Here is a 26,346-nt window from a genome sequence, read left to right on the forward strand (position 1 = left end):
TGACCCATCCCGTCCCGTACGTCTGTGAGGAAACATGCACGGTCACTGGGAGACACAGTGTGTTCACAGCTTACTGACCCTAACCCGTCCCGTACGTCTGTGAGGAAACATGCACGGTCACTGGGAGACACAGCGTGTTCACAGCTTACTGACCCATCCCGTCCCGTACGTCTGTGAGGAAACATGCACGGTCACTGGGAGACACAGTGTGTTCACAGTTTACTGACCCATCCCGTACGTCTGTGAGGAAACATGCACGGTCACTGGGAGACACAGTGTGTTCACAGCTTACTGACCCATCCCGTCCCGTACATCTGTGAGGAAACATGCACGGTCACTGGGAGACACACTGTGTTCACAGCTTACTGACCCTAACCCATCCCGTCCCATACGTCTGTGAGGAAACATGCACGGTCACTGGGAGACACAGTGTGTTCACAGCTTACTGACCCATCCCATCCCGTACGTCTGTGAGGAAACATGCACGGTCACTGGGAGACACAGTGTGTTCACAGCTTACTGACCCATCCCGTCCGGTACGTCTGTGAGGAAACATGCACGGTCACTGGGAGACACAGTGTGTTCACAGCTTACTGACCCATCCCGTCCCGTACGTCTGTGAGGAAACATGCACGGTCACTGGGAGACACAGTGTGTTCACAGCTTACTGACCCATCCCGTACGTCTGTGAGGAAACATGCACGGTCACTGGGAGACACAGTGTGTTCACAGCTTACTGACCCATCCCGTCCCATACGTCTGTGAGGAAACATGCACGGTCACTGGGAGACACAGTGTGTTCACAGCTTACTGACCCATCCCGTACGTCTGTGAGGAAACATGCACGGTCACTGGGAGACACAGTGTTTTCACAGCTTACTGACCCATCCCGTCCCATACGTCTGTGAGGAAACATGCACGGTCACTGGGAGACACAGTGTGTTCACAGCTTACTGACCCTAACCCATCCCGTATGTCTGTGAGGAAACATGCACGGTCACTGGGAGACACAGTGTGTTCACAGCTTACTGACCCATCCCGTCCCATACGTCTGTGAGGAAACATGCACGGTCACAGGGAGACACAGTGTGTTCACAGCTTACTGACCCTAACCCATCCCGTATGTCTGTGAGGAAACATGCACGGTCACTGGGAGACACAGTGTGTTCACAGCTTACTGACCCATCCCGTCCCATACGTCTGTGAGGAAACATGCACGGTCACTGGGAGACACAGTGTGTTCACAGCTTACTGACCCTAACCCGTCCCGTACGTCTGTGAGGAAACATGCACGGTCACTGGGAGACACAGTGTGTTCACAGCTTACTGACCCATCCCGTCCCATACGTCTGTGAGGAAACATGCACGGTCACTGGGAGACAGAGTGTGTTCACAGCTTACTGACCCATCCCGTCCCGTACGTCTGTGAGGAAACATGCACGGTCACTGGGAGACACAGTGTGTTCACAGCTTACTGACCCTAACCCATCCCGTACGTCTGTGAGGAAACATGCACGGTCACTGGGAGACACAGTGTGTTCACAGCTTACTGACCCTAACCCGTCCCGTACGTCTGTGAGGAAACATGCACGGTCACTGGGAGACACAGTGTGTTCACAGCTTACTGACCCATCCCGTACGTCTGTGAGGAAACATGCACGGTCACTGGGAGACACAGTGTGTTCACAGCTTACTGACCCATCCCGTCCCGTACGTCTGTGAGGAAACATGCACAGTCACTGGGAGACACAGTGTGTTCACAGCTTATTGACCCTAACCCATCCCGTACGTCTGTGAGGAAACATGCACGGACACTGGGAGACACAGTGTGTTCACAGTTTACTGACCCTAACCCGTCCCGTACGTCTGTGAGGAAACATGCACGGTCACTGGGAGACACAGTGTGTTCACAGCTTACTGACCCATCCCGTCCCGTACATCTGTGAGGAAACATGCACGGTCACTGGGAGACACAGTGTGTTCACAGCTTACTGACCCTAACCCGTCCCGTACGTCTGTGAGGAAACATGCACGGTCACTGGGAGACACAGTGTGTTCACAGCTTACTGACCCATCCCGTCCCGTACGTCTGTGAGGAAACATGCACGGTCACTGGGAGACACAGTGTGTTCACAGCTTACTGACCCTAACCCGTCCCGTACGTCTGTGAGGAAACATGCACGGTCACTGGGAGACACAGCGTGTTCACAGCTTACTGACCCATCCCGTCCCGTACGTCTGTGAGGAAACATGCACGGTCACTGGGAGACACAGTGTGTTCACAGTTTACTGACCCATCCCGTACGTCTGTGAGGAAACATGCACGGTCACTGGGAGACACAGTGTGTTCACAGCTTACTGACCCATCCCGTACGTCTGTGAGGAAACATGCACGGTCACTAGGAGACACAGTGTGTTCACAGCTTACTGACCCTAACCCGTCCCGTATGTCTGTGAGGAAACATGCACGGTCACTGGGAGACACAGTGTGTTCACAGCTTACTGACCCTAACCCGTCCCGTACGTCTGTGAGGAAACATGCACGGTCACTGGGAGACACAGTGTGTTCACAGCTTACTGACCCATCCCGTACGTCTGTGAGGAAACATGCACGGTCACTGGGAGACACAGTGTGTTCACAGCTTACTGACCCTATCCCGTCCCGTACGTCTGTGAGGAAACATGCACGGTCACTGGGAGACACAGTGTGTTCACAGCTTACTGACCCATCCCGTCCCGTACGTCTGTGAGGAAACATGCACGGTCACTAGGAGACACAGTGTGTTCACAGCTTACTGACCCTAACCCGTCCCGTACTTCTGTGAGGAAACATGCACGGTCACTGGGAGACACAGTGTGTTCACAGCTTACTGACCCTAACCCATCCCGTACGTCTGTGAGGAAACATGCACGGTCACTGGGAGACACAGTGTGTTCACAGCTTACTGACCCATCCCGTCCCGTACGTCTGTGAGGAAACATGCACGGTCACTGGGAGACACAGTGTGTTCACAGCTTACTGACCCTAACCCATCCCGTACGTCTGTGAGGAAACATGCACGGTCACTGGGAGACACAGTGTGTTCACAGCTTACTGACCCTAACCCGTCCCGTACGTCTGTGAGGAAACATGCACTGTCACTGGGAGACACACTGTGTTCACAGCTTACTAACCCATCCCGTCCCGTACGTCTGTGAGGAAACATGCACGGTCACTGGGAGACACAGTGTGTTCACAGCTTACTGACCCATCCCGTACGTCTGTGAGGAAACATGCACGGTCACTGGGAGACACAGTGTGTTCACAGTTTACTGACCCGTCCGGTACGTCTGTGAGGAAACATGCACGGTCACTAGGAGACACAGTGTGTTCACAGCTTACTGACCCATCCCGTCCCGTACGTCTGTGAGGAAACATGCACGGTCACTGGGAGACACAGTGTGTTCACAGCTTACTGACCCTAACCCATCCCGTACGTCTGTGAGGAAACATGCACGGTCACTGGGAGACACAGTGTGTTCACAGCTTACTGACCCTAACCCGTCCCGTACGTCTGTGAGGAAACATGCACGGTCACTGGGAGACACAGTGTGTTCACAGTTTACTGACCCGTCCCGTACGTCTGTGAGGAAACATGCATGGTCACTGGGAGACACAGTGTGTTCACAGCTTACTGACCCATCCCGTCCCGTACGTCTGTGAGGAAACATGCACGGTCACTGGGAGACACAGTGTGTTCACAGCTTACTGACCCATCCCGTCCCGTACGTCTGTGAGGAAACATGCACGGTCACTGGGAGACACAGTGTGTTCACAGCTTACTGACCCATCCCGTACGTCTGTGAGGAAACATGCACGGTCACTGGGAGACACAGTGTGTTCACAGCTTACTGACCCTAACCCGTCCCGTACGTCTGTGAGGAAACATGCACGGTCACTGGGAGACACAGTGTGTTCACAGCTTACTGACCCATCCCGTCCCGTACGTCTGTGAGGAAACATGCACGGTCACTGGGAGACACAGTGTGTTCACAGCTTACTGACCCTAACCCGTCCCGTACGTCTGTGAGGAAACATGCACGGTCACTGGGAGACACAGTGTGTTCACAGCTTTCTGACCCTAACCCGTCCCGTACGTCTGTGAGGAAATATGCACGGTCACTGGGAGACACAGTGTGTTCACAGCTTACTGACCCTAACCCATCCCGTACGTCTGTGAGGAAACATGCACGGTCACTGGGAGACACAGTGTGTTCACAGCTTACTGACCCATCCCGTCCCATACGTCTGTGAGGAAATATGCACAGTCACTGGGAGACACAGTGTGTTCACAGCTTACTGACCCTAACCCATCCCGTACGTCTGTGAGGAAACATGCACGGTCACTGGGAGACACACTGTGTTCACAGTTTACTGACCCTAACCCATCCCGTACGTCTGTGAGGAAACATGCACGGTCACTGGGAGACACAGTGTGTTCACAGCTTACTGACCCATCCCGTACGTCTGTGAGGAAACATGCACGGTCACTGGGAGACACAGTGTGTTCACAGTTTACTGACCCATCCCGTCCCGTACGTCTGTGTGGAAACATGCACGGTCACTGGGAGACACAGTGTGTTCACAGTTTACTGACCCATCCCGTCCCGTACATCTGTAAGGAAACATGCACGGTCACTGGGAGACACAGTGTGTTCACAGCTTACTGACCCGTCCCGTACATCTGTGAGGAAACATGCACTGTCACTGGGAGACACACTGTGTTCACAGCTTACTAACCCATCCCGTCCCGTACGTCTGTGAGGAAACATGCACGGTCACTGGGAGACACAGTGTGTTCACAGCTTACTGACCCATCCCGTACGTCTGTGAGGAAACATGCACGGTCACTGGGAGACACAGTGTGTTCACAGCTTACTGACCCTAACCCATCCCGTACGTCTGTGAGGAAACATGCACGGTCACTGGGAGACACAGTGTGTTCACAGCTTACTGACCCATCCCGTACGTCTGTGAGGAAACATGCACGGTCACTGGGAGACACAGTGTGTTCACAGCTTACTGACCCATCCCGTCCCGTACGTCTGTGAGGAAACATGCACGGTCACTGGGAGACACAGTGTGTTCACAGCTTACTGACCCTAACCCGTCCCGTACGTCTGTGAGGAAACATGCACGGTCACTGGGAGACACAGTGTGTTCACAGCTTACTGACCCATCCCGTCCCGTACGTCTGTGAGGAAACCATGCACGGTCACTGGGAGACACAGTGTGTTCACAGTTTACTGACCCATCCCGTCCCGTACGTCTGTGAGGAAACATGCACGGTCACTGGGAGACACAGTGTGTTCACAGCTTACTGACCCTAACCCGTCCCGTACGTCTGAGAGGAAACATGCACGGTCACTGGGAGACACAGTGTGTTCACAGCTTACTGACCCATCCCGTACGTCTGTGAGGAAACATGCACGGTCACTGGGAGACACAGTGTGTTCACAGCTTACTGACCCGTCCCGTACGTCTGTGAGGAAACATTCACGGTCACTGGGAGACACAGTGTGTTCACAGTTTACTGACCCTAACCCGTCCCGTACGTCTGTGAGGAAACATGCACGGTCACTGGGAGACACAGTGTGTTCACAGCTTACTGACCCATCCCGTACGTCTGTGAGGAAACATGCACGGTCACTGGGAGACACAGTGTGTTCACAGCTTACTGACCCTAACCCATCCCGTACGTCTGTGAGGAAACATGCACGGTCACTGGGAGACACAGTGTGTTCACAGCTTACTGACCCTAACCCATCCCGTACGTCTGTGAGGAAACATGCACGGTCACTGGGAGACACAGTGTGTTCACACCTTACTGACCCTAACCCGTCCCGTACGTCTGTGAGGAAACATGCACGGTCACTGGGAGACACAGTGTGTTCACAGCTTACTGACCCATCCCGTCCCGTACGTCTGTAAGGAAACATGCACGGTCACTGGGAGACACAGTGTGTTCACAGCTTACTGACCCATCCCGTCCCGTACGTCTGTGAGGAAACATGCACGGTCACTGGGAGACACAGTGTGTTCACAGTTTACTGACCCTAACCCATCCCGTACGTCTGTGAGGAAACATGCACGGTCACTGGGAGACACAGTGTGTTCACAGCTTACTGACCCATCCCGTACGTCTGTGAGGAAACATGCACGGTCACTGGGAAACACAGTGTGTTCACAGCTTACTGACCCATCCCGTCCCGTACGTCTGTGAGGAAACATGCACGGTCACTGGGAGACACAGTGTGTTCACAGTTTACTGACCCATCCCGTCCCGTACGTCTGTGAGGAAACATGCACGGTCACTGGGAGACACAGTGTGTTCACAGTTTACTGACCCATCCCGTACGTCTGTGAGGAAACATGCACGGTCACTGGGAGACACTGTGTGTTCACAGTTTACTGACCCATCCCGTACGTCTGTGAGGAAACATGCACGGTCACTGGGAGACACTGTGTGTTCACAGCTTACTGACCCATCCCGTCCCGTACGTCTGTGAGGAAACATGCACGGTCACTGGGAGACACAGTGTGTTCACAGTTTACTGACCCTAACCCGTCCCGTATGTCTGTGAGGAAACATGCACGGTCACTGGGAGACACAGTGTGTTCACAGCTTACTGACCCATCCCGTACGTCTGTGAGGAAACATGCACGGTCACTGGGAGACACAGTGTGTTCACAGCTTACTGACCCGTCCCGTACATCTGTGAGGAAACATGCACGGTCACTGGGAGACACAGTGTGTTCACAGTTTACTGACCCATCCCGTCCCGTACGTCTGTGAGGAAACATGCACGGTCACTGGGAGACACAGTGTGTTCACAGTTTACTGACCCATCCCGTCCCGTACGTCTGTGAGGAAACATGCACGGTCACTGGGAGACACAGTGTGTTCACAGTTTACTGACCCATCCCGTCCCGTACGTCTGTGAGGAAACATGCACGGTCACTGGGAGACACAGTGTGTTCACAGCTTACTGACCCTAACCCGTCCCGTACGTCTGTGAGGAAACATGCACGGTCACTGGGAGACACAGTGTGTTCACAGCTTACTGACCCTAACCCGTCCCGTACGTCTGTGAGGAAACATGCACGGTCACTGGGAGACACAGTGTGTTCACAGCTTACTGACCCATCCCATCCCGTACGTCTGTGAGGAAACATGCACGGTCACTGGGAGACACAGTGTGTTCACAGTTTACTGACCCTAACCCATCCCGTACGTCTGTGAGGAAACATGCACGGTCACTGGGAGACACAGTGTGTTCACAGCTTACTGACCCTAACCCGTCCCGTACGTCTGTGAGGAAACATGCACGGTCACTGGGAGACACAGTGTGTTCACAGCTTACTGACCCATCCCGTCCCGTACATCTGTGAGGAAACATGCACGGTCACTGGGAGACACAGTGTGTTCACAGTTTACTGACCCTAACCCATCCCGTACGTCTGTGAGGAAACATGCACGGTCACTGGGAGACACAGTGTGTTCACAGCTTACTGACCCATCCCGTCCCATACGTCTGTGAGGAAACATGCACGGTCACTAGGAGACACAGTGTGTTCACAGCTTACTGACCCTAACCCGTCCCGTACGTCTGTGAGGAAACATGCACGGTCACTGGGAGACACAGTGTGTTCACAGCTTACTGACCCATCCCGTCCCGTACGTCTGTGAGGAAACATGCACGGTCACTGGGAGACACAGTGTGTTCACAGCTTACTGACCCATCCCGTACGTCTGTGAGGAAACATGCACGGTCACTGGGAGACACAGTGTGTTCACAGCTTACTGACCCTAACCCATCCCGTACGTCTGTGAGGAAACATGCACGGTCACTGGGAGACACAGTGTGTTCACAGCTTACTGACCCATCCCGTCCCGTACGTCTGTGAGGAAACATGCACGGTCACTGGGAGACACAGTGTGTTCACAGCTTACTGACCCATCCCGTCCCGTACGTCTGTGAGGAAACATGCACGGTCACTGGGAGACACAGTGTGTTCACAGCTTACTGACCCATCCCGTCCCGTACGTCTGTGAGGAAACATGCACGGTCACTGGGAGACACAGTGTGTTCACAGCTTACTGACCCATCCCGTCCCGTACGTCTGTGAGGAAACATGCACGGTCACTGGGAGACACAGTGTGTTCACAGCTTACTGACCCTAACCCATCCCGTACGTCTGTGAGGAAACATGCACGGTCACTGGGAGACACAGTGTGTTCACAGCTTACTGTCCCATCCCGTCCCGTACGTCTGTGGAACATGGATGGAAACCAGAACACCCTGAGGAAACCTACAGGGTCACTGGGGGGAATATATAAACTCCTTACAGACAGCGGCAGGAATTGAACTGGTTTGCTGGTACTGCGAAGCTTACACTAACACTATGCTATCATTTCCCTTCTTAGTAATCAGCAATCAACCCACTGGGCTTATATTGAGAATGGATGCCAGGGAAACGAAGCAGTCAGCCCAACGCTAATACAGCTGGGGACACTGGAGTTCAGAGTTCAATTCCAGCAACCTCTGAAAGAAGTTTGTTCGTGCTTCCTGTGTGTGCATGGCTTTCCTCTGGTGCTCCAGTCTCTTCCCACACATAGTAGGTAATTGGTCGTTGTAAATCGTCCTGTGATTAGCCTAGGGTTAAATCGGGGGCTGCTGGGCCCAATGGGCCTGTTCTGTTCTGTATCTCTAAATAAAGAAAAGACAACATTGCTGAAGGGGGACTTCCAAATGCCCAGGGGCCTGCTTGAGTGAACAATCAGAACCATTCTAGCGGTCTTTATTTCCATTGGAACGTAACAGTTTTGTTTAATTCAGAAAACAAGCACATACTTTTCTGTCTCTTTTGTCGCAGTGAAACCATTTCATATAGTTCACGTTCAATGAGTCCATCTCCTTCATCTTCGTCCAGCCACTTGCGACAGGGGAAGGTCTGCTCGATCCCAGTGAATGGGCAGTAAACAACGACCTGTGTGAATCCAACACGACAGTCAACTCCCATTCTGCTGCAAGCAAGCTCACACAGCACATCATTGGCAAATGTTCGGAAATGTCTCCAAGATCACAGAACTATATACAGCTTACATCGAACTGAAATAAAGCACCACACTGAAGGTGCTGGCCAGGCAGCACCTATGGAAATGAACCAACAGTCAACGTTTCGGGACCAGACCCTTCATCAGGATTCCGGTTCATTTCGTCACTCTGGCCTCTGACCTCTTCTCCTCTGCCTCTCACCTCCCCCTGATGCCCCTCCTCCTTTCCTTCCTCCCATGGCCCACTCTCCTCTCCTATCAGATTACTTAGAGTCACCGAGAAGTACAGCACAGAGACAGGCCCATTTGCCCATCTCGTCCATGCCGAAACATTTAAACTGTTCCCATCGGCCTGCAGCAGGGCCAAAGCCCTCCATACCTGTACAGTCCATGTATCTATACATGTCCTGCCAAAGGGTCTTGGCCTGAAACATTGACTGTACTCTTTTCCACAGATGCTGCCTGGCCTGCTGATTATCTCCTGCAGTTTGTGTGTGTTGCTTGGATTTCCAGCATCTGCAGATCTTCTCTTGCTTGTGACTTTCCTATCCACTTGTGCGGGCAGTTCATTCCACACTCTCAGGATCCTCTCAGTGAAGAAGTTGCCCCTCATGTTCCACTGACAAACAAGAGAAAATCTGCAGATGCTGGAAATCCAAACAAAACACACAAAATGCTTCGGCAGGACAGGAAAAATAAACTGAGGAGTAGATTTAAAAGGTGGGGTGAGGGGAGAGAGAAACACAAGGTGATAGGTGAAATCTGGAGGGGGAGGGATGAAGTAAAGAGCTGGGAAGTTGATTGATGAAAGAGATACAGGGCAGGAGAAGGGGGAATCTGATAGAAGAGGACAGAGGCCATGGAAGAAAGAAAAGGGGAGAGGAGCACTAGAGGGATGTGATGGACAGGTAAGGAAATAATGTGAGAGAGGGAAAAGAGGATGGGAAATGGTGAAGGGGGTGGGGGGCATTACCAGAAGTTCAAGAAATCGATGTTCATGTTCAAACTTCCGGTAATAGGACATAGAAATCTACAGCATATTACAGGCCCTTCGGCCCACAATGTTGTATCAGCCATGTAACCTACTCTAGAAACTGCCTAAAATTTACCTACTGCATAGCCCTCTATTTTTCTAAGCCACGTGTACCTATCTAAGAGGCTCTTAAAATATCCTATTGTATCTGTCTCGATTACCTTCACCGACTGTACATTCCACACACCACCACTGTGTGAAAAACTTACCTCTGACATCTCCTCTGTACCTACTTCCAAGCATCTTAAAACTAGCTCCCTGAACCTGCTATGAACCTCCTTTTGTTTCTTAACCAAGGCCCCAATATCTCTTGAAACCAAGGTTCCCAACACCTACTATCTTTTACTTTTTATTCTGACAGACACATGCAAGCTTTGTATTCTAAAAAATTGTTTTTGAAGGCCTCCCACTTACCAAGTGCACGTTTGCCAGAAAACAGCCTGTCCCAATCCACACCTGCCACATCCTTTCTGATACCATCAAAATTGGACTTTCTCCAATTTAGAATCAGACCTATATTTTTGCATATTCACTTTGAAACTAATGGATAATGACCACTAGATGCAAAGTGTTCCCCTCTCTCACCTGTCCTGTCTCATCCCCTAATAGGAGAACTAGTATCGCGCTCTATAGTTGGGACTTCTGCGTACTGATTAAGAAAACTTTCCTGAATACGTTGAACAATCTCTATCCCTTCTAGTCCTTTTACAGTATGGGATTCCCAGTCAATATGTGGAAAGTTAAAATCACATGTGGAAAGTTAACAACCTTATGTTTCTTGCAACAGTCTGCAATCTCTTTAAAATTTTGTTCCTTTAAATCCCATGGACTGCTGGGTGGTCTGTTATATAGTTCCATTAACTTGGTCATACCTTGCTTATTACTCAGTTCCACTATAATGTTTCACTAGTCAAGTTCTCCAGTCTGTCCTGACAGAGCACTACCATGACATTTCCCCTGACTAGTAACGCCATCCCTTCTCCTTTAATCCCTCCTGCTCTGTTGTGTCTAAAACAATGGAACCCCAGAATACTGAGCTGCTAGTCCTGCCCCTCCTGCACCATCTCACTACTGGCTACAACATCATAATTCCAGCTGTTGATCCATGGCCTGAGCTCATCTACCTTTCCTAGATACTTCCTGCATTGAAATAGACACAGCTCAGGACACGAAACACACCATGCTCAACTTCTCGATTCCTGACTTAGTCTGCCTCCACAGCCTCTCCACTAACTGTTCTGGAACTCTGGTTCCCATCTTCTGCCCTTTACTTTTCCAGCCATTACCTCCCAGCTTCTTTTCTTCTCTGCCCATACCCACCAGCTGGCTTCACCTTCTAGTTTCTCATCTTTCTCCTTTCCCCACCTTCCTATTCTGGCATCTCCCATCTCCCCCCTTCCTTTCCGGTCCTGATGAAGGGTCTCGGCCTGAAATGGCAACTGTTTATTCATTTCCATGGATGCTGCCTGACTTGTTGAGTTCCTTCAGCATTTTGTGTATGTTGCTTTGTATTTTCAGCATCTGCAGAATTTCTTGTGCCTTTGTTAATTTAAAGCATTTTAGATGTTGTCACTTGAAATGTCACTCAGGTACTAGATCCAGTCATGTCATAGAACATCACAGTACAGAAACAGGTTCTTCAGCCCATCTAATTCATTCTGAAGATGACAATGTTCGTTTTAGCATTCTAGAATAGAAAACCTAAAACATTACAGCAAAGCATGGGCCCTTTGGCTCACAAAATTGTGCTGACCTCTGACCTACTCCAAGATCAATCTAACCCTTCCCTCCCACGTAGCTCTCCAATTTTCTATCGTCCACGTGCCTATCTAAGAGTTTCTTAAATGTCCCTAATGTATCTGCCTCTACCATCACTCCGGCAACATGTTCCACACACCCCCCACTCTCTATGTGGAAAACTCACCTCTGACATCCCCCTACACTTTCCTCCAATCACTTTAGAATGATGACACCTCACGTTAGCCATTTCTGTCCTGGGAAAAAAGTCTCTGGCTGTCCATTCGATCTAAGCCTATAAGCATCTTGTACACCCCCATCAAACCACCTCTCACCCTCCTCCACTCCAAAGAGAAAAGTCCTAACTCACTCAACATATCCTGATAAGATATTCCCATAAGACATATTCTATAATTCAAACAACATCCTGGTAAATCCCCTCTGTACCTCCTCTAAAGCTTCCACATGCTTCCCAAATGCTCTCCAATACGCTGTTATTGCAGCCAGTGGTGAGGAGAGCAGCAATCTCCACGTTAAATACGCTGTTAATCCATTTTCAAACAGACCTTTTCACAGAACCACCCTGAACTGACTCCACCGTTGTCGTGACCAATGGTGACCCTGCTGAGGGGGCTCAGGAGAGCCGCGATCTCCACGTTAAATATGTCTGTCAATCCACGCTCAAACTGCCCTCCTTCCAGGAAGATCTTCCCGCTGTTTTTAAGACCTTTCGATCCATGGAGGATGATGTGCACTTTGGAGTTGGTCCCAGCTCCTCTGATGTTCCCAGTTACAACAGAAACGTTGTAAACGATCCCTGTAAAATCATACAAGGATGATATAAAAATGGGAAACGATCACAGAGACTGAGCTGTAGTAAGCTCAATCCAAACAAATCATTCTATGATCATTAATTTCTCTGACTATTAGTAATTTCTACCCCTTCTCTCCTTCTTTTTCCATTCCCCATTCTGACTCCACTATTACCCCCTCCATTCTCCTCACCTGCCCATCACCTCCCTCTGGTCCCCTTCTTCTCTTTCTCCCATGATCCACTCTTCTCTCCTATTAGATTCTTTCTTCTTCAACCTTTACCTCTTCCACCTATCACCTTCCAGCTTCTTACTTTATCCCCCTCCTCCACCCATCCACCTTCCCAATCACCTAGTCTCACCTATCAGCGACAAGTTTGTCAATCATTCCCCCCCCCCCCCCCCCCCCCATTTTGGTTTCTTTCTCCTTCTTTTCCAGTCTTGATGAAGGGTCTCAGCCTGAAACATTAAATGTTTATTTATTTCCATTGATACTGCCTGACCTGTTAAGTTCCTCCAGCATTTTGTGTGTGTTGCTCTAGGTTTCCAGCATCTGCAGAGTCTTGCATGGTATAGGGTCCACATCCCTCCATTTTCTGCATATTCATCTGTGCACTAATCATTCTCCGTAGCTGTTACACTTTGCTCTGTGTTCTGAGCAACACACAAAATAGCAGAGGAACTCAGCAGGTCAAGCAGCATCTATGGAAATGAATGAACTGTCAATGTTTCGGGCTGAAACTCTTCATCAGGCCTGGGAAGGAAGGGGGCAGATGCCAGGAAGAAGTTGGCGGAAGGGTAAGGAGGTCAAGCTGGAAGGTGATAAGTGAGACCAGGTGGGTGGGAAAGGTACAGGGCTGCAGAGGAAGGAATCTAATAGCAGAGGACTGTGGACGATAGGAGAAAGGGAAGGCAGATGGGCACCAGGGGAAGGTGATAGGCAGGTGAGGAGAAGAAAGAGGCTAGAGAGGGAAATTGAGGAAGAGGGAAGGGGAAGGGGAAAATTTCTGGAAGTTGGAGAAATTGATGTTCATGCCATTAGGCTGGAGGCAACCCAGACAGAATATGGATGGTCTCATCATAACAGAAGAGGTGGCCATGGACTGACATGTTGAAACGGGGATTGGAATTAAAATGGTTGGCCACTGCAAAATTTCACTTTTTGCAGATGGAGCCGATGTGCTTGACAAAGCACTCTGTTACTGTTTTACTTTGTTCTACCTCAACGCACTGAGTAATGGTCTGATCTGTATAAGCAGTACACAAGACAAGGTTTCCACCATCTCTCAGTACATGTGACAATAAAAAACTAATAAACCATCAGCTTGGATATGTTTTGGATATTCCCCCGCACATCCTCAGACTGGGCTGGTCATTGAGGCAAACGTCACATTTCTCTGCAGGTTTTGATGTTTCGATGTACATGTGACAAATAAAACAAATAAGTCTTTAAGCTGTGACCAACTTCTCCCTGAGCCCTCAGAAAATTAAAAGATGATTAAACTTTTAAATTAAAGATCTGCTTTTCTGTAAATAAGTGCTACAAGAATGTCAAAAGTCAGTTCTCACCTGTTGTTTGACTTCCTCCAACTAAAATGTCACGTTGAATTTTACCGTCATCTTCATCCACTGCAAACCACCGGTTTACAGGGAACTCCACCACTGTTTTATTTCCAATGTCATCAATGATTACCTGGAAAGTAGAAAGCAGAAGCCGACAGTGTAACAGGGCACAGACAGTTCACCAAAGTTGCCCATCGTCGTTCAGATGTACAACCGTACCTCTCCAAAGGGTAAACAGGAGCCAATTGACTTGGGTATAGTCCACAGATGACTCACCACAATTGCCCATCTTAGTACTAAGCCTGGCAGAACCATTTCTACTAATAGAAGAAAGGGCAAAGGCGGATACTGGCATCTTTGGCAGATGGGACTTGTCAGCTATGGTGGCAGCTCATCTTGGAGAAGGAAAACTCTGATCTCAAACCTTCGCTGACTTGCGGCTACACCCACTCATGGGGAAGGCTCCAGAATGCATTTACCAAAATGCATTATTGTACATTTCCCAGCACTGTATTCCATCTGCCACTTTTTTGCCCATTCTCCCAATTTGTCTAAGTCCTGCTGCAATCACATTGCTTCCTCAGCACTACGTACCCCTCCAGTTATCATCATAACATCTGCAAACTTTGCCACAAAGCCATCAATTCCATTATCTAAATCAATGACAATGTAAAAAGTAGCGGTCCCAATACTGACTCCTGAGGAACACCACCAGTAACTGGCAGCCAACTAGAAAAGGCCCCCTTTATTCCCGCTCACTCCCTCCTGCCTGTCATCCATTCCTCTATCCATGCCAGTATCTTTCCTGTAACACTGTAGGATTTTATCTTGTTAAGCAGCCTCATGTGAGACACCTTATCAAACACCTCTGAAAATCCAAGTAAATAACCTTCACTGCCTCTCCTTTGTCCACCCTGGATCATGTTAGCTTCTAACTAAATCTAAGACTGAACATGAGAATGAACGAAAGACATAATGTCTTTTGGACAGGTTGAGGGTTCAGAGATTGGACTCACCAGTTTGCTGATACAAATACAATAACTAACTCAGAATCTCCAGTATTGCTGCCCTCCAGTGTTCACTTGGTAGAAGAACGAGCTGGACCAGGACCATCTGCACTCATGCCATTCTGGGATCTCTACTATATTATTTTTCTTTTTATATGTTTTTCTGCATTCGTAATCATATGAGCTATTTGTGCTTTGTGCTCTGTGTTTTGGTGATATTTTCAGTGGAGGAACTCTGCTTTGTCTGTCTGTATTCACAAACAGTTGAATGATAATTAATTTGAACGAGATATCCTGCCCTCAGAAAGGACTTCCAGTGAACTAATGCACTCATATAGCCAGGAAATAATTGTTGTATAAGATGTTGGTGAGGCCTTGTTTGGAGTATTATGTGCAGTTCTACAGGATAGATGTAAACAAGTTTGAAAGAAAGTATAAAACATTTACAAAGATGTTGCTGGGACTTGAGGATCTGAGTTACAGGCAGAAGTTGAATAGGTTAGGACTTTATTCCCTGGAGAGGAGGAGAATGAGGGCAGATTTGATAGAGGGATACAAAATTATGAGGGGTAGAGATCGGGTAAATGGAAGCAGGCTTTTTCCACTGAGATTACAACTAGAGGTCATGGGTTAAGGGTGAAAGGTGAAATCTTTAAGGGGAACATGAGGGGGATTGCTCCAGAGTGAACAATAAGTGACATGTTCTTGTTTGACATGCGACTCCATTTTGAGAAGTTTGTCTACAGAACGTCCCTTCGAAAGGAGCAGAGACAGATAATAGGTGAGATAATCTTGTGTGCTGTAATGTGAATTACCCAAATCCATACCATGCTGTGCCAGACATAGAGATATAGAACACTAGTGCACAGAAACAGGCCATTCAGCCCATCTAGTACATGCCAACCCATTATTCTGCCAAGTCCCATCTATCTGCACCGAGACCATAGCGCTTCATACCCCTCCCATCCATGTACCTATCCAAACTTCTTTTAACCATTGAAATCAACTCCACATTCAACACTTCCCCAGACAAACAAGAGAAAATCTGCAGATGCTGGAAATCAAAGCAACACACACAAAACGCTGGAGGAACTCAGAAGGCCAGGCAGCATCTATGGAAAAGAGTACAGTTGACGTTTCGGGCCGAGACCCTTCAGCAGGACTGGAGAGAAAAAGAAAGAAAAACTTCCCCTGGCAGCTTGTTCCACATTCCCACCACCCTCTGAGTAAAGAAGTTCCCTTTCATGTTCCCCTTAAACATTTCACCTTTCAAAATCAAGAGAAAATCTGCAAATGCTGGAAATTCAAAGCAACACACACAAAATGTTGGTCAGGCAGCATCTATGGAAATGAACAAAAAGCTGACGTTACAGGTCGAGATGCTTCTTCATGAAACTTTTCACCTTTCACCCTTAAACCATGACTTCTAGTTGTAGTCTCACCCAATGTTGGTAGTAAAAGCCTACCTGCATTTACCCTAGATGTGGAAAGGATGTTTCCCATGGTGGGAGAGTCTCAGACAAGAGGACACAGCCTCAGGATAGAGGGGTGCCCTTTCAAAGCAGAGATGCGGAGAAATTTCTTTAGCCAGAGGGCGGTGAATTTGTGGATTTTTTGCCCCATGCAGCTGTGGAAGTCAGGTCATTGGGTGTATTTAAGGCAGAGATTAATAGGTTCTCGATTGGACATGGCATCAAAGGTTACGGGAAGAAGGCTGAGAACTGGGATTAAGGAAGAAATTTTTAAAAAGGATCAGCCATGATTGAATGGTGGAGCAGACGCGATGGGCCAGATGGCCTAATTCTGCTTCCATGTCTTATGGTCTTACCCTATCTATACCTCTCATAACAACACACACAAAAAATGCTGGTGGAACACAGCAGGCCAGGCAGCATCTATAAGGAGAAGCATTGTTGACGTTTCGGGTCAAGACCCTTCGACAGGACTGATGAAGGGTCTCGGCCCGAAATGTCGACAGCGCTTCTCCTTATAGATGCTGCCTGGCCTGCTGCGTTCCACCAGCATTTTGTGTGTGTTGCTTGAATTTCCAGCATCTGCAGATTTCCTCGTGTATACCTCTCATAATTTTGTACACCGCTATCAAATCTCCCCTCATTCTCCTACGCTCTACCTACTCGTCCTTTTCCTATAATTCAGGTCCTCAAATCCTGGCAACATCCTTGTAAATTTTCTCTGCACTCTTTCAATCTTATTGACATCTTTCCTGTAGGTAGGTGATCAGAACTGCGCACAATACTCCAAATTAGGCCTCACCAATATCTTATACAACTTGAACATAACATCCCAACTCCTGTACTCAATATTTTGATTTATAAAGGCCAATGTGTCTAAAGCTTTCTTTACAAACCTATCTACCTTGACACTATTTTCAAGGGTTTGTGGACCTGTATTCCCAGCAAGTATTCCCTTTATTCTTGAGAGACGTTGGTCACACTAAACAACGTAAAGGTTAAAAGTCATAATAAGAACAAGAAAGTAATGAGAAGCTTGCTGTGAATGTTGGCCCTTTTATTTCTGGCAAAACACAAGGTACCTTGTCCAGAAACCACCCGGCTGAGGAACCTTTGCCATTGTGACCAATGGTAATTTTCTTCAGACGTCCAAGGTTGGGTGCTTCGATAGTGAACTTGTCTTCATTTCCTCTTTCAAAGTTGTCTTTGTCATTGTCCAGTCGTCTCTCCCCTAAAGAAAACTAAACTTAAAATGAAAAATTTACGAACAGAAAGATGACTTTATTCTAAACACAAGAGATTCTACAGATGTTGGGAATCCAGAACAATCATCCTAACCCAGATTATCACTTCATCCTGGTAGCCTCACATTTACACATCCAATCATCATCTCTCAGCTTGTTACACATCCAATCATCATCTTTCTCTCTCTCAGTTTATTACACATCCAATCATCATCTCTCTCTCAGTTTATTACACATCCAATCAACCAATGGTTTAAAGTTCATTTGCATCTTCCTTAAATTCCCCCAGTGATCCATAACACTTTGGGTTAGACAACTGCAGACAATTAGTGCACTCTGCGAGAATAATTTTCCATGAACCCTTAAGCTAGAATTTACTGGGACTCCCCGACTGGTGAAATCATCTCAGCCTCTGGCCTGGTCGTGCCCCTCAGGATACTGTACACCCCAGTGCAAGGGGATTGGTTACAGTAAAATGGGAGATCGGAAATCTCTGTGAGTCAGCACAAGGACCAAATGCCCTAAATAGGCAAATGGGAATATAAATAATGAAATGGAAAGGATGTTGAGCTGGAATGATAACCCAGATTTCCAGCAGCTGCAGGTTTTTCATTTCCAAGAAGACTATAAAATTTAGGAGCAGAACTAGGCCTTTTTGGCCCAACGAGTCTGCTCTGCCAATTCATCACGGCTGGTTTATTATCATCTCAACCCCACTCTCCTGAATTCTCCCTGTAACCTTCTTTATTTATTATTTCTTTCTGTATTTGCTCAGTTTGTTCTTTTTCAATCTCTTTATTATTATTATTATTATTAATATCAACATGATAAGATTAATACATAGATAGTGGGATTACAAACTTACAAAGTTAAACTGAACATGAAAGGATACACAAGCAATAATTACAATATAGTTAAGTCTTCCCAAATCATGAATGATACAAATATCATATAAACAGAACAAAACTAGATATATCATATATAAAAAAAGAGAAAAAGAAAAAAAATTAACCCTAAGAAAAACTAATCTAACAACCTAACACTAATAAAGAGAAAAAAAAGGAGAAAAAAAAGGAAAAAAAATATATTAAATAATGGGCTGTTTATAGTATCTATTAAAAAAGTACAAAATCATCAGTGTCGCCAACTCCGATCCTCTCAACATATGTATAATCAAAACTGAAAAAACGAATAGGATTGGAACAGGGTCAAATTACATCATATGAAAATATTGAATAAATGGTCTCCATGTCTTTTCAAAATTAATAGAAGAGTCAAATACAACACTTCTAATTTTCTCCAAATTTAGACATAACAAATTTAGACAAATAAACAAATTTAGACATAATTGCTCAGTTTGTTGCCTTTTGCACATTGGTTGTTTATTCGTCCTGTTGGGTGTGGTCTTTCATTGATACTGTTCTGTTTCTTGTATTCACTGTGAATGCCCACCATAAATTGAATTTATTTTTATTTATTTAGAGGGAGAGCACAGAATAAACCATAAAACCATAAGACATAACAGCTGAATTAAGCCATTCAGCCCATTGAGTCTTTTAGACCATTCCATTATGGCTGATTTATTATCCCTCTCAACCTTTCTCCTGCTTTCTCCCCGTAACCTTTGATGCCTTGACTAAGCTCAACCTCCACTTCAAATATACCCAATGAATTGGCTTCCACAGCCATCTATAGCAATGAATTCCACAGATTCACCACCTTCTGGCTGAAGAAATTCCTTCTCATCTCTGTTCTAAATGGACATCCTTCTATTCTGAGGCTGTGCCCTCTGGTGCTAAACTCCCCCCTATAGGAAACATCCTCTCCACACCCACTCTATCTGTGTCCTCTGGTCCTAGACTCTCCCACTATAGGAAACATCCTCTCCACACCCACTCTATCTGTGTCCTCTGGTCTTAGACTCCCCCACTATAGGAAACATCCTCTCCATATCCACTCTATCTGTGTCCTCTGCTCCTAGACTCCCCTACTATATGAAACAACCTCTCCACATCCACTCTGTGTCCTCTGGTCCTAGACTCCCCCACTATAGGAAACATCCTCTCCACATCCACTCTATCTGTGACCTCTGGTCCTGGACTCTCCCACTATAGGAAACATCCTCTCCACATCCACTCTATCTGTGTCCTCTGGTCCTAGACTCCCCCACTACAGGAAACATCCTTTCCACATCCACTCTATCTGTGTCCTCTGGTCCTAGACTCCCCCACTACAGGAAACATCCCCTCCACATCCACTCTATCTCTGCCCTCTGGTCCTAGACTCCCCCCTACAGGAAACACCCTCTCCACATCCACTCTGTTTAGCCCTTTCAGTATTCAATAGGTTTCAGTGAGATTCTGCCCCCTCCCCATATTTCTAAACACCAGTGAGTAGAGGCCCAGAGCCGTCAAACACTCCTCATATGTTAACCTTTTCATTCCTGGAATCATTCTGTGAACTTGCTCTCCAATGCCAGCACATCATTTCTTAGATAAGGGGCCAAAATTGCTGACAATACCCCACGTGCAGACGGACCAATGCCGTGAGAAGCCTCAGCATCACATCCTTGTTTTGCTTTGCTAGTCCTCTCGAAATGAACGCTAACATTGTATTTGCTTTCTTTCCTCAATGCTCTCAGTAAAGCAGATTGGTTAGAAATACACAACAGTTACCTGTGTCCCCATTTTCACCGAAAATGTTAATGAAAACGTCAGCATCTGTGCCACTGCCTTTGACGTCACCAGTGAAGACACTCACAATGTATTTGTTCACTGAGGAAGGAGAGTGAAAAGACGTTAGCAGATGATGCTCTTGTGTGTTACACACTATGAGACCATTACATAATTGTTAATTACAATTATTAATGCAAACTAATCCAAACTAGAAATGCTCAAGATCAGGCAGGTTTGTTTGGAGAGGGCACACAAGAGGTTTACCAGGATTTTTCCTGGATTAGAGGGCATTTGCTATCATGAGGGGCTGGACAAAACTGGGTTGCTGTCTCTGGAGCAGCAGAGGCTGAAGAGAGATCTAACAGAGGTTCATAGGATTATGAGAGGCATAGATAGAGAAGACAGATGGTATCTTTTTCCCAGCATTGAAATGTCTAATACCAGAGGGCATGTATTTAAGCTGAGGGGGTAATTTCAAAGGAGATGTGAGGAGCAAGTTTTTTTTTACACATAGAGAGTGGTGGGTGACTGGATTGTGCTGCCTGGGGTGGGGTAGGGGCAGAAACATTAGAGACTTTTAAGAGATGTTTAGATAGGCACATGTATGTGAGGAAACTGGAAGCATATGGACATTGTGTAGGCAGAGGGGATTAATTCAGTTTGCTGTTTGATTACTAATTTATCTGGTTCAGCACGACACTGTGGGCTGAAGGGCCTGTTCCTGTGCTGTACTGTTCTATTTTCTATCTGATAGATGTATGGAAAAAAACACTTTGACTGAGTGGAAAGCACATGGAACTGGTACATACACATTGTAACTAGAGTGAGGATTCAACAATCTTTTAAATCCTTTACCATCAGGCAGGATGTACCATAGCATTAGGACAAGAACTGTTTGAATGAGAAACAGCTGCTTCCGTCAGGCTGTGAGACTACTGAACTCCCTGCCACCACACAGGTCTCATCATGTATGAAGCACCAGTAGCGTTATACTGTTTACTTTTTAATTTCTGTTGTAAATGCACCTTATTATTTGTTAATTTATTTGTGGTAATATTACTTTCTGTTAGGTGTGTGAATTATATATATTATGTTGTTCCACCTTGGTCCAGAGGAACATTGTTTCATTTGATGGTATACATGCGTACGGTTGTATGTGAGTTACATTTACTGTGTTGCTGTACCTTGGTCCAGAGGAGCAATGTTTCATTTGTTGGTATACATGTGTACGGTTGTACATGATTTATATTTACTGTGTTGTTGTACCTTGGTCCAGAGGAACATTGTTTCATTTGATGGTATACATGCGTACGGTTCTACGTGAGTTATATTTACTGTGTTGCTGTACCGCGTACCTTGCCAGACCAAGTGATCCAGTGGGTGGCAAAAGGATAAACCCTCAAACCACTGGAAATCATGAAAATCGTTAGCCACAACATCAAAGGCTTCAGCCAAAGTAAAGCAGAAATCCTGGCAAACTTAAGACCGGACATCTTGTGCATACAAGAAGCTCATAGGCTGATGACTTTAATAGCCATAGCACCAACTGAGGATACGAAGATGACGATGCAAATGGAGCAGTTGTATCATGGGCTCTAAACAACAGCCTTGAGCTACTATATGAGTAGCACACCCTTACCTTCACTAGTGCCAGATGGAGAAAAGGATACAACCCAGACCTTGCCTTTGTTACCTCGGCAAGCTCCAACCTCTTCACACGATCAGTCCTCCAACATACACCCAAATCCCAACACCGCCCAGTCCAGGTAGAATCCCTTCCAGTTCTGAGTCCTGTACCATCAAAGTACCTATCAAGATTTAACCTGAGAAAAGCGAATTGGGCATCTTTTGCAGAATCCCTTGATCAACTTATCGATACCATACCACCAGAACCTGATCATTATGATGAATTTGTCCGACTAATCTGGAAAGCAGTGCAGCAGAACATACCTAGAGGCTGCAGAACCAAATATATTCAGGGATTGACTAGTGATATCAAACAAAGTTATGATGAGTATGTCAACTTATATGACCAAGACCCATTTGGTCAAGACACAATTGAAATAGGAGCAACACACACAAAATGCTGGTGGAACGCAGCAGGCCAGGCAGCATCTATCGGGAGAAGTGCTGTCAACGTTTCGGGCCGAGACCCTTCGTCAGAAAGGAAAGATAGTAAGAGATTTGAAAGTAGGAGGGGGAGGGGGAAATTGCAAAATGATAGGAGAAGACTGGAGGGGGTGGGGTGAAGCTGAGAGCCAGAAAGGTGATTGGCAAAAGGGATACAGAGCTGGAGCTGGGAAAGGATCATGGGACGGGAGGCCTAGGGAGAAAGAAAGGGGGAGGGGACCACCAGAGGGAGATGGAGAACAGGCAGAGTGATGGGCAGAGAGAGAAAGAAAAAAGGGAGGGGGGAAAAGAACTAAATATATCAGGGATGGGGTAAGAAGGGGAGGAGGGACATTAACGGAAGTTAGAGAAGTCAATGTTCATGCCATCAGGTTGGAGGCTACCCAGCCGGTATATAAGGTGTTGCTCCTCCAACCTGAGTGTGGCTTCATCTTGACAGTAGAGGAGGCCATGGAGGCCATTTTTTTTCTTTCTCTCTCTGCCCATCACTCTGCCTGTTCTCCATCTCCCTCTGATGCTCCCCTCCCCCTTTCTTTCTCCCTAGGCCTCCCATCCCATGATCCTTTCCCTTCTCCAGCTCTGTATCACTTTTGCCAATCACCTTTCTGGCTCTCAGCTTCACCCCACCCCGGTCTTCTCCTATCATTTTGCAATTTCCCCCTCCCCCTCCTACTTTCAAATCTCTTACTATCTTTCCTTTCAGTTAGTCCTGACGAAGGGTTTCAGCCCGAAACGTCGACAGCGCTTCTCCCTATAGATGCTGCCTGGCCTGCTGCGTTCCACCAGCATTTTTTGTGTGTTGCTTCAATGAGACAAACTAGGAAAGAAGGACTTTTGTTCTGCAGTTGTTCCATAACTGTTCAATACACGTTTGATACTTGTTTGATCCTGAGGTGCCAGGCGTCTGCACCAGCGGTGCGTCGCAGGTTTTGTCAGTCAGTTTACAATTGACACTCGTGCGCTATGGAGTTGTGCTTTGTTCGTCCTTTGTGAACGTTTGCAGTTTTGTACTTTTTGAAAATTAAGCCTTAATTTAATTCAATTACCCATCACAGTGCAAAAGAAAAGCAGAAAGTGATAGTAAACGTGAATTCAGTGAACAGTGGGGAAATGAGTTCTTATTTATAACGGGTTCGTCAGGAAAACCATCGTGCATTGTTTGTGAAAACACTTTCTCACATAATAGAAGACACGATCTTAATAGACACTATGAAATGCAACATCAGACTGAAACAGAAGGAAAACTGAAGCTAGTGCTTGGGTCTGAGTTACGGAAAGAATATGTGATTAAGATAAAGGAAGAAATCAAAAGAAGACAAAATATATTTGTTAAAAGTCTCATTAAGGTAAGTAATGTTTATCTTGTTTTTGTATTAAATCAATATATCATGTAAAATGCTAAATAAGTCTATATTAACATATTTTTACAAGAATTGAATGGGGGTACAAAAGCTGTATGGCGTATCTGAACTCGTGCGAGAAAAAATTGACGCATGGAATATAAAAGGTTGGCCACCCCTGGTGGTGGTGTGACTTTGTTGGTAAGAAATGGAATTACATCTTTAGAAAGAGGTGACATTGGGTCAGAGAATGTTGAATCTTTGTGAGTGGAGTTAAGAAGCTGTAAGGGTAAAAGTCCATATGGGAATAATATACAGGCCTCCAAATAGTAGCCAGGATGTGTGATTGAGACTGCAAAGGGAGCTGGCAAAGGCATGTAATAAGGATAATGTCACAATTGTAAGAGGGGGGGACTTCAATATGAAAGAGGATTGGAAAAATCAGGTTGGTGTCAGATCACAAGAGAGGGAATTTGTTGAATGCCTACGAGATTGCTTTTTAGAACAACATGTGCTTTAGCCTATTTGGAGAAAGGCTATCTTAGATTGGATGTTGTGTAATAGCCGAGAACCTATTAGGGAAGGTAACGAAACCCTCAGCAGCCAGTGATCATGATATGATTGAACTCATACTGCAATTTGAGAGGAAGAAGCATAAGTCAGATGTATCAGTAACACAATGGAATAAAGGGAATTACAGAGGCATGAGAGAGGAACTTGCCCAGTTAATTTGGAGGATGACACTAGCAGGGATGATGGCAGTGCAAAGGTGGCTGACGTTTCTGTAAATAGTTCTCAAGGCACCGGATAGATATGTCCCACAGAGGGAGAAGTTCTCAAATGGCAGTGGTAGCCAACCATGGCTGACAGGAGAAATTAAGGACTACATAAAAGTCCAGGAAAGGGCATATAATGTAGCAAAAGTGAGTGTTAAGTTGGATGATTGGGAAGCTCTTAAAATCCAACAAAAAACAACTAAAAAATCTGCAAGAAGGGAAAAGGCGAGATATGAGGGCAAAGTAGCCAATAATAATAAGCAGGATACTACAAGTTTTTTCAGTTATTATGAAAAGTTATAAGATAAGGGCAGGAAATATGTTTTCAAAGGTGAGACTAGAACTAGGGGACATAGCCTCAAGATCTGGGAAGTGACTTTAGGATGGAAATGAGGAGGAAGTACTTTTCCCAGAGAGTGGTGAATCTGTGGAATTCTCCGCCCAATGAAGCAGTGGAGGCTACCTCAGTAAATATATTTAAAACAAGGTTGGATAGATTTTTCCATAGTAGGGGAAATTAAGGATTATGGGGAAAAGGCAGGTAGGTGGAGATGAGTCTATGGCCAGATCAGCCATGATCTTATTGAATGGCAGGGCAGGCTTGACGGGCCAGATGGCCTACTCCTGCTCCTGTTTCTTATGAATAGAATATAAAAGCAAGGTGATAATGCTGAGCCTTTATAAGAAACTGGTCAGGTGGCACTTGGAGTATAGTCAACAGTTTTAAGGCTATAAGATCATAAGATATAGGAAGTAGGCCATCTGGCCCATCGAGTCTGCTCCGCCACTCAATCATGGGTTGATCCAATTCTTCCAGTCATCCCCACTCCCCTGCCTTCACCCCATACCCTTTGATGCTCTGGCTAATCAATAACCTATCTATCGCTGCATTAAATACACCCAATGACTTGGCTTCCACAGCCGCTCGTGGCAACAAATTCCACAGATTTACCACCCTCTGACTAAAGTAATTTCCCCGTATCTCTGTGCCAAATGGACATATTTCAATCCTGAAGTTGTGCCCTCTTGTCCTCTCTTGTCCTAGATTCCCCTACCATGGGAAATAACTTTGCCAAATCTAATCTGTTCAGACCTTTTAACATTTGGAATGTTTCTATGAGATCCCCCTCATTCACCTGAACTCCAGGGAATACAGCCCAAGAGCTGCCAGACATTCCTCATATGGTAACTCTTTCATTCCTGGAATCATTCTCGTGAATCTTCTCGGAACCCTCTCCAATGTCAGTATATCTTTTCTAAAATAAGCAGCCTGAAACTGCACACAATACTCCAAGTGTGGTCAGAAGGCAGTGGAGGCAAATTCTCTGGATGCTTTCAAGAAAGAATTAGATAGAGCTCTTAAAGATAGCGGAGTCAAGGGATATGGGGAGAAGGCAGGAACGGGGTATTGATTGTGGATGATCAGCCATGATCACAGTGAATGGCGGTGCTGGCTCAA

At 46.5% G+C, this 26,346-nt stretch overlaps 1 protein-coding gene across 1 annotated transcript in view; it reads right to left on the bottom strand.

The window, feature by feature from the left end:
• The window catches only part of LOC140737585 (lipoxygenase homology domain-containing protein 1-like), a 394,473-nt gene that overhangs the window by 223,329 nt on the left and 144,798 nt on the right, over positions 1-26,346 (bottom strand). Inside the window, exons 11-15 of the mRNA XM_073064021.1 lie at positions 20,642-20,740; positions 17,805-17,953; positions 14,250-14,373; positions 12,435-12,685; positions 8,896-9,031 (exon numbers count right to left, since the gene is read on the bottom strand). Coding sequence (XP_072920122.1) covers positions 8,896-9,031; positions 12,435-12,685; positions 14,250-14,373; positions 17,805-17,953; positions 20,642-20,740 — 759 coding nt within the window. The remainder of the gene's footprint in view (positions 1-8,895; positions 9,032-12,434; positions 12,686-14,249; positions 14,374-17,804; positions 17,954-20,641; positions 20,741-26,346) is intronic.

The sequence above is a fragment of the Hemitrygon akajei genome, chromosome 13, assembly GCF_048418815.1.
Source record: "Hemitrygon akajei chromosome 13, sHemAka1.3, whole genome shotgun sequence".
NCBI classification, from domain to species: Eukaryota; Metazoa; Chordata; class Chondrichthyes; order Myliobatiformes; family Dasyatidae; genus Hemitrygon; species Hemitrygon akajei.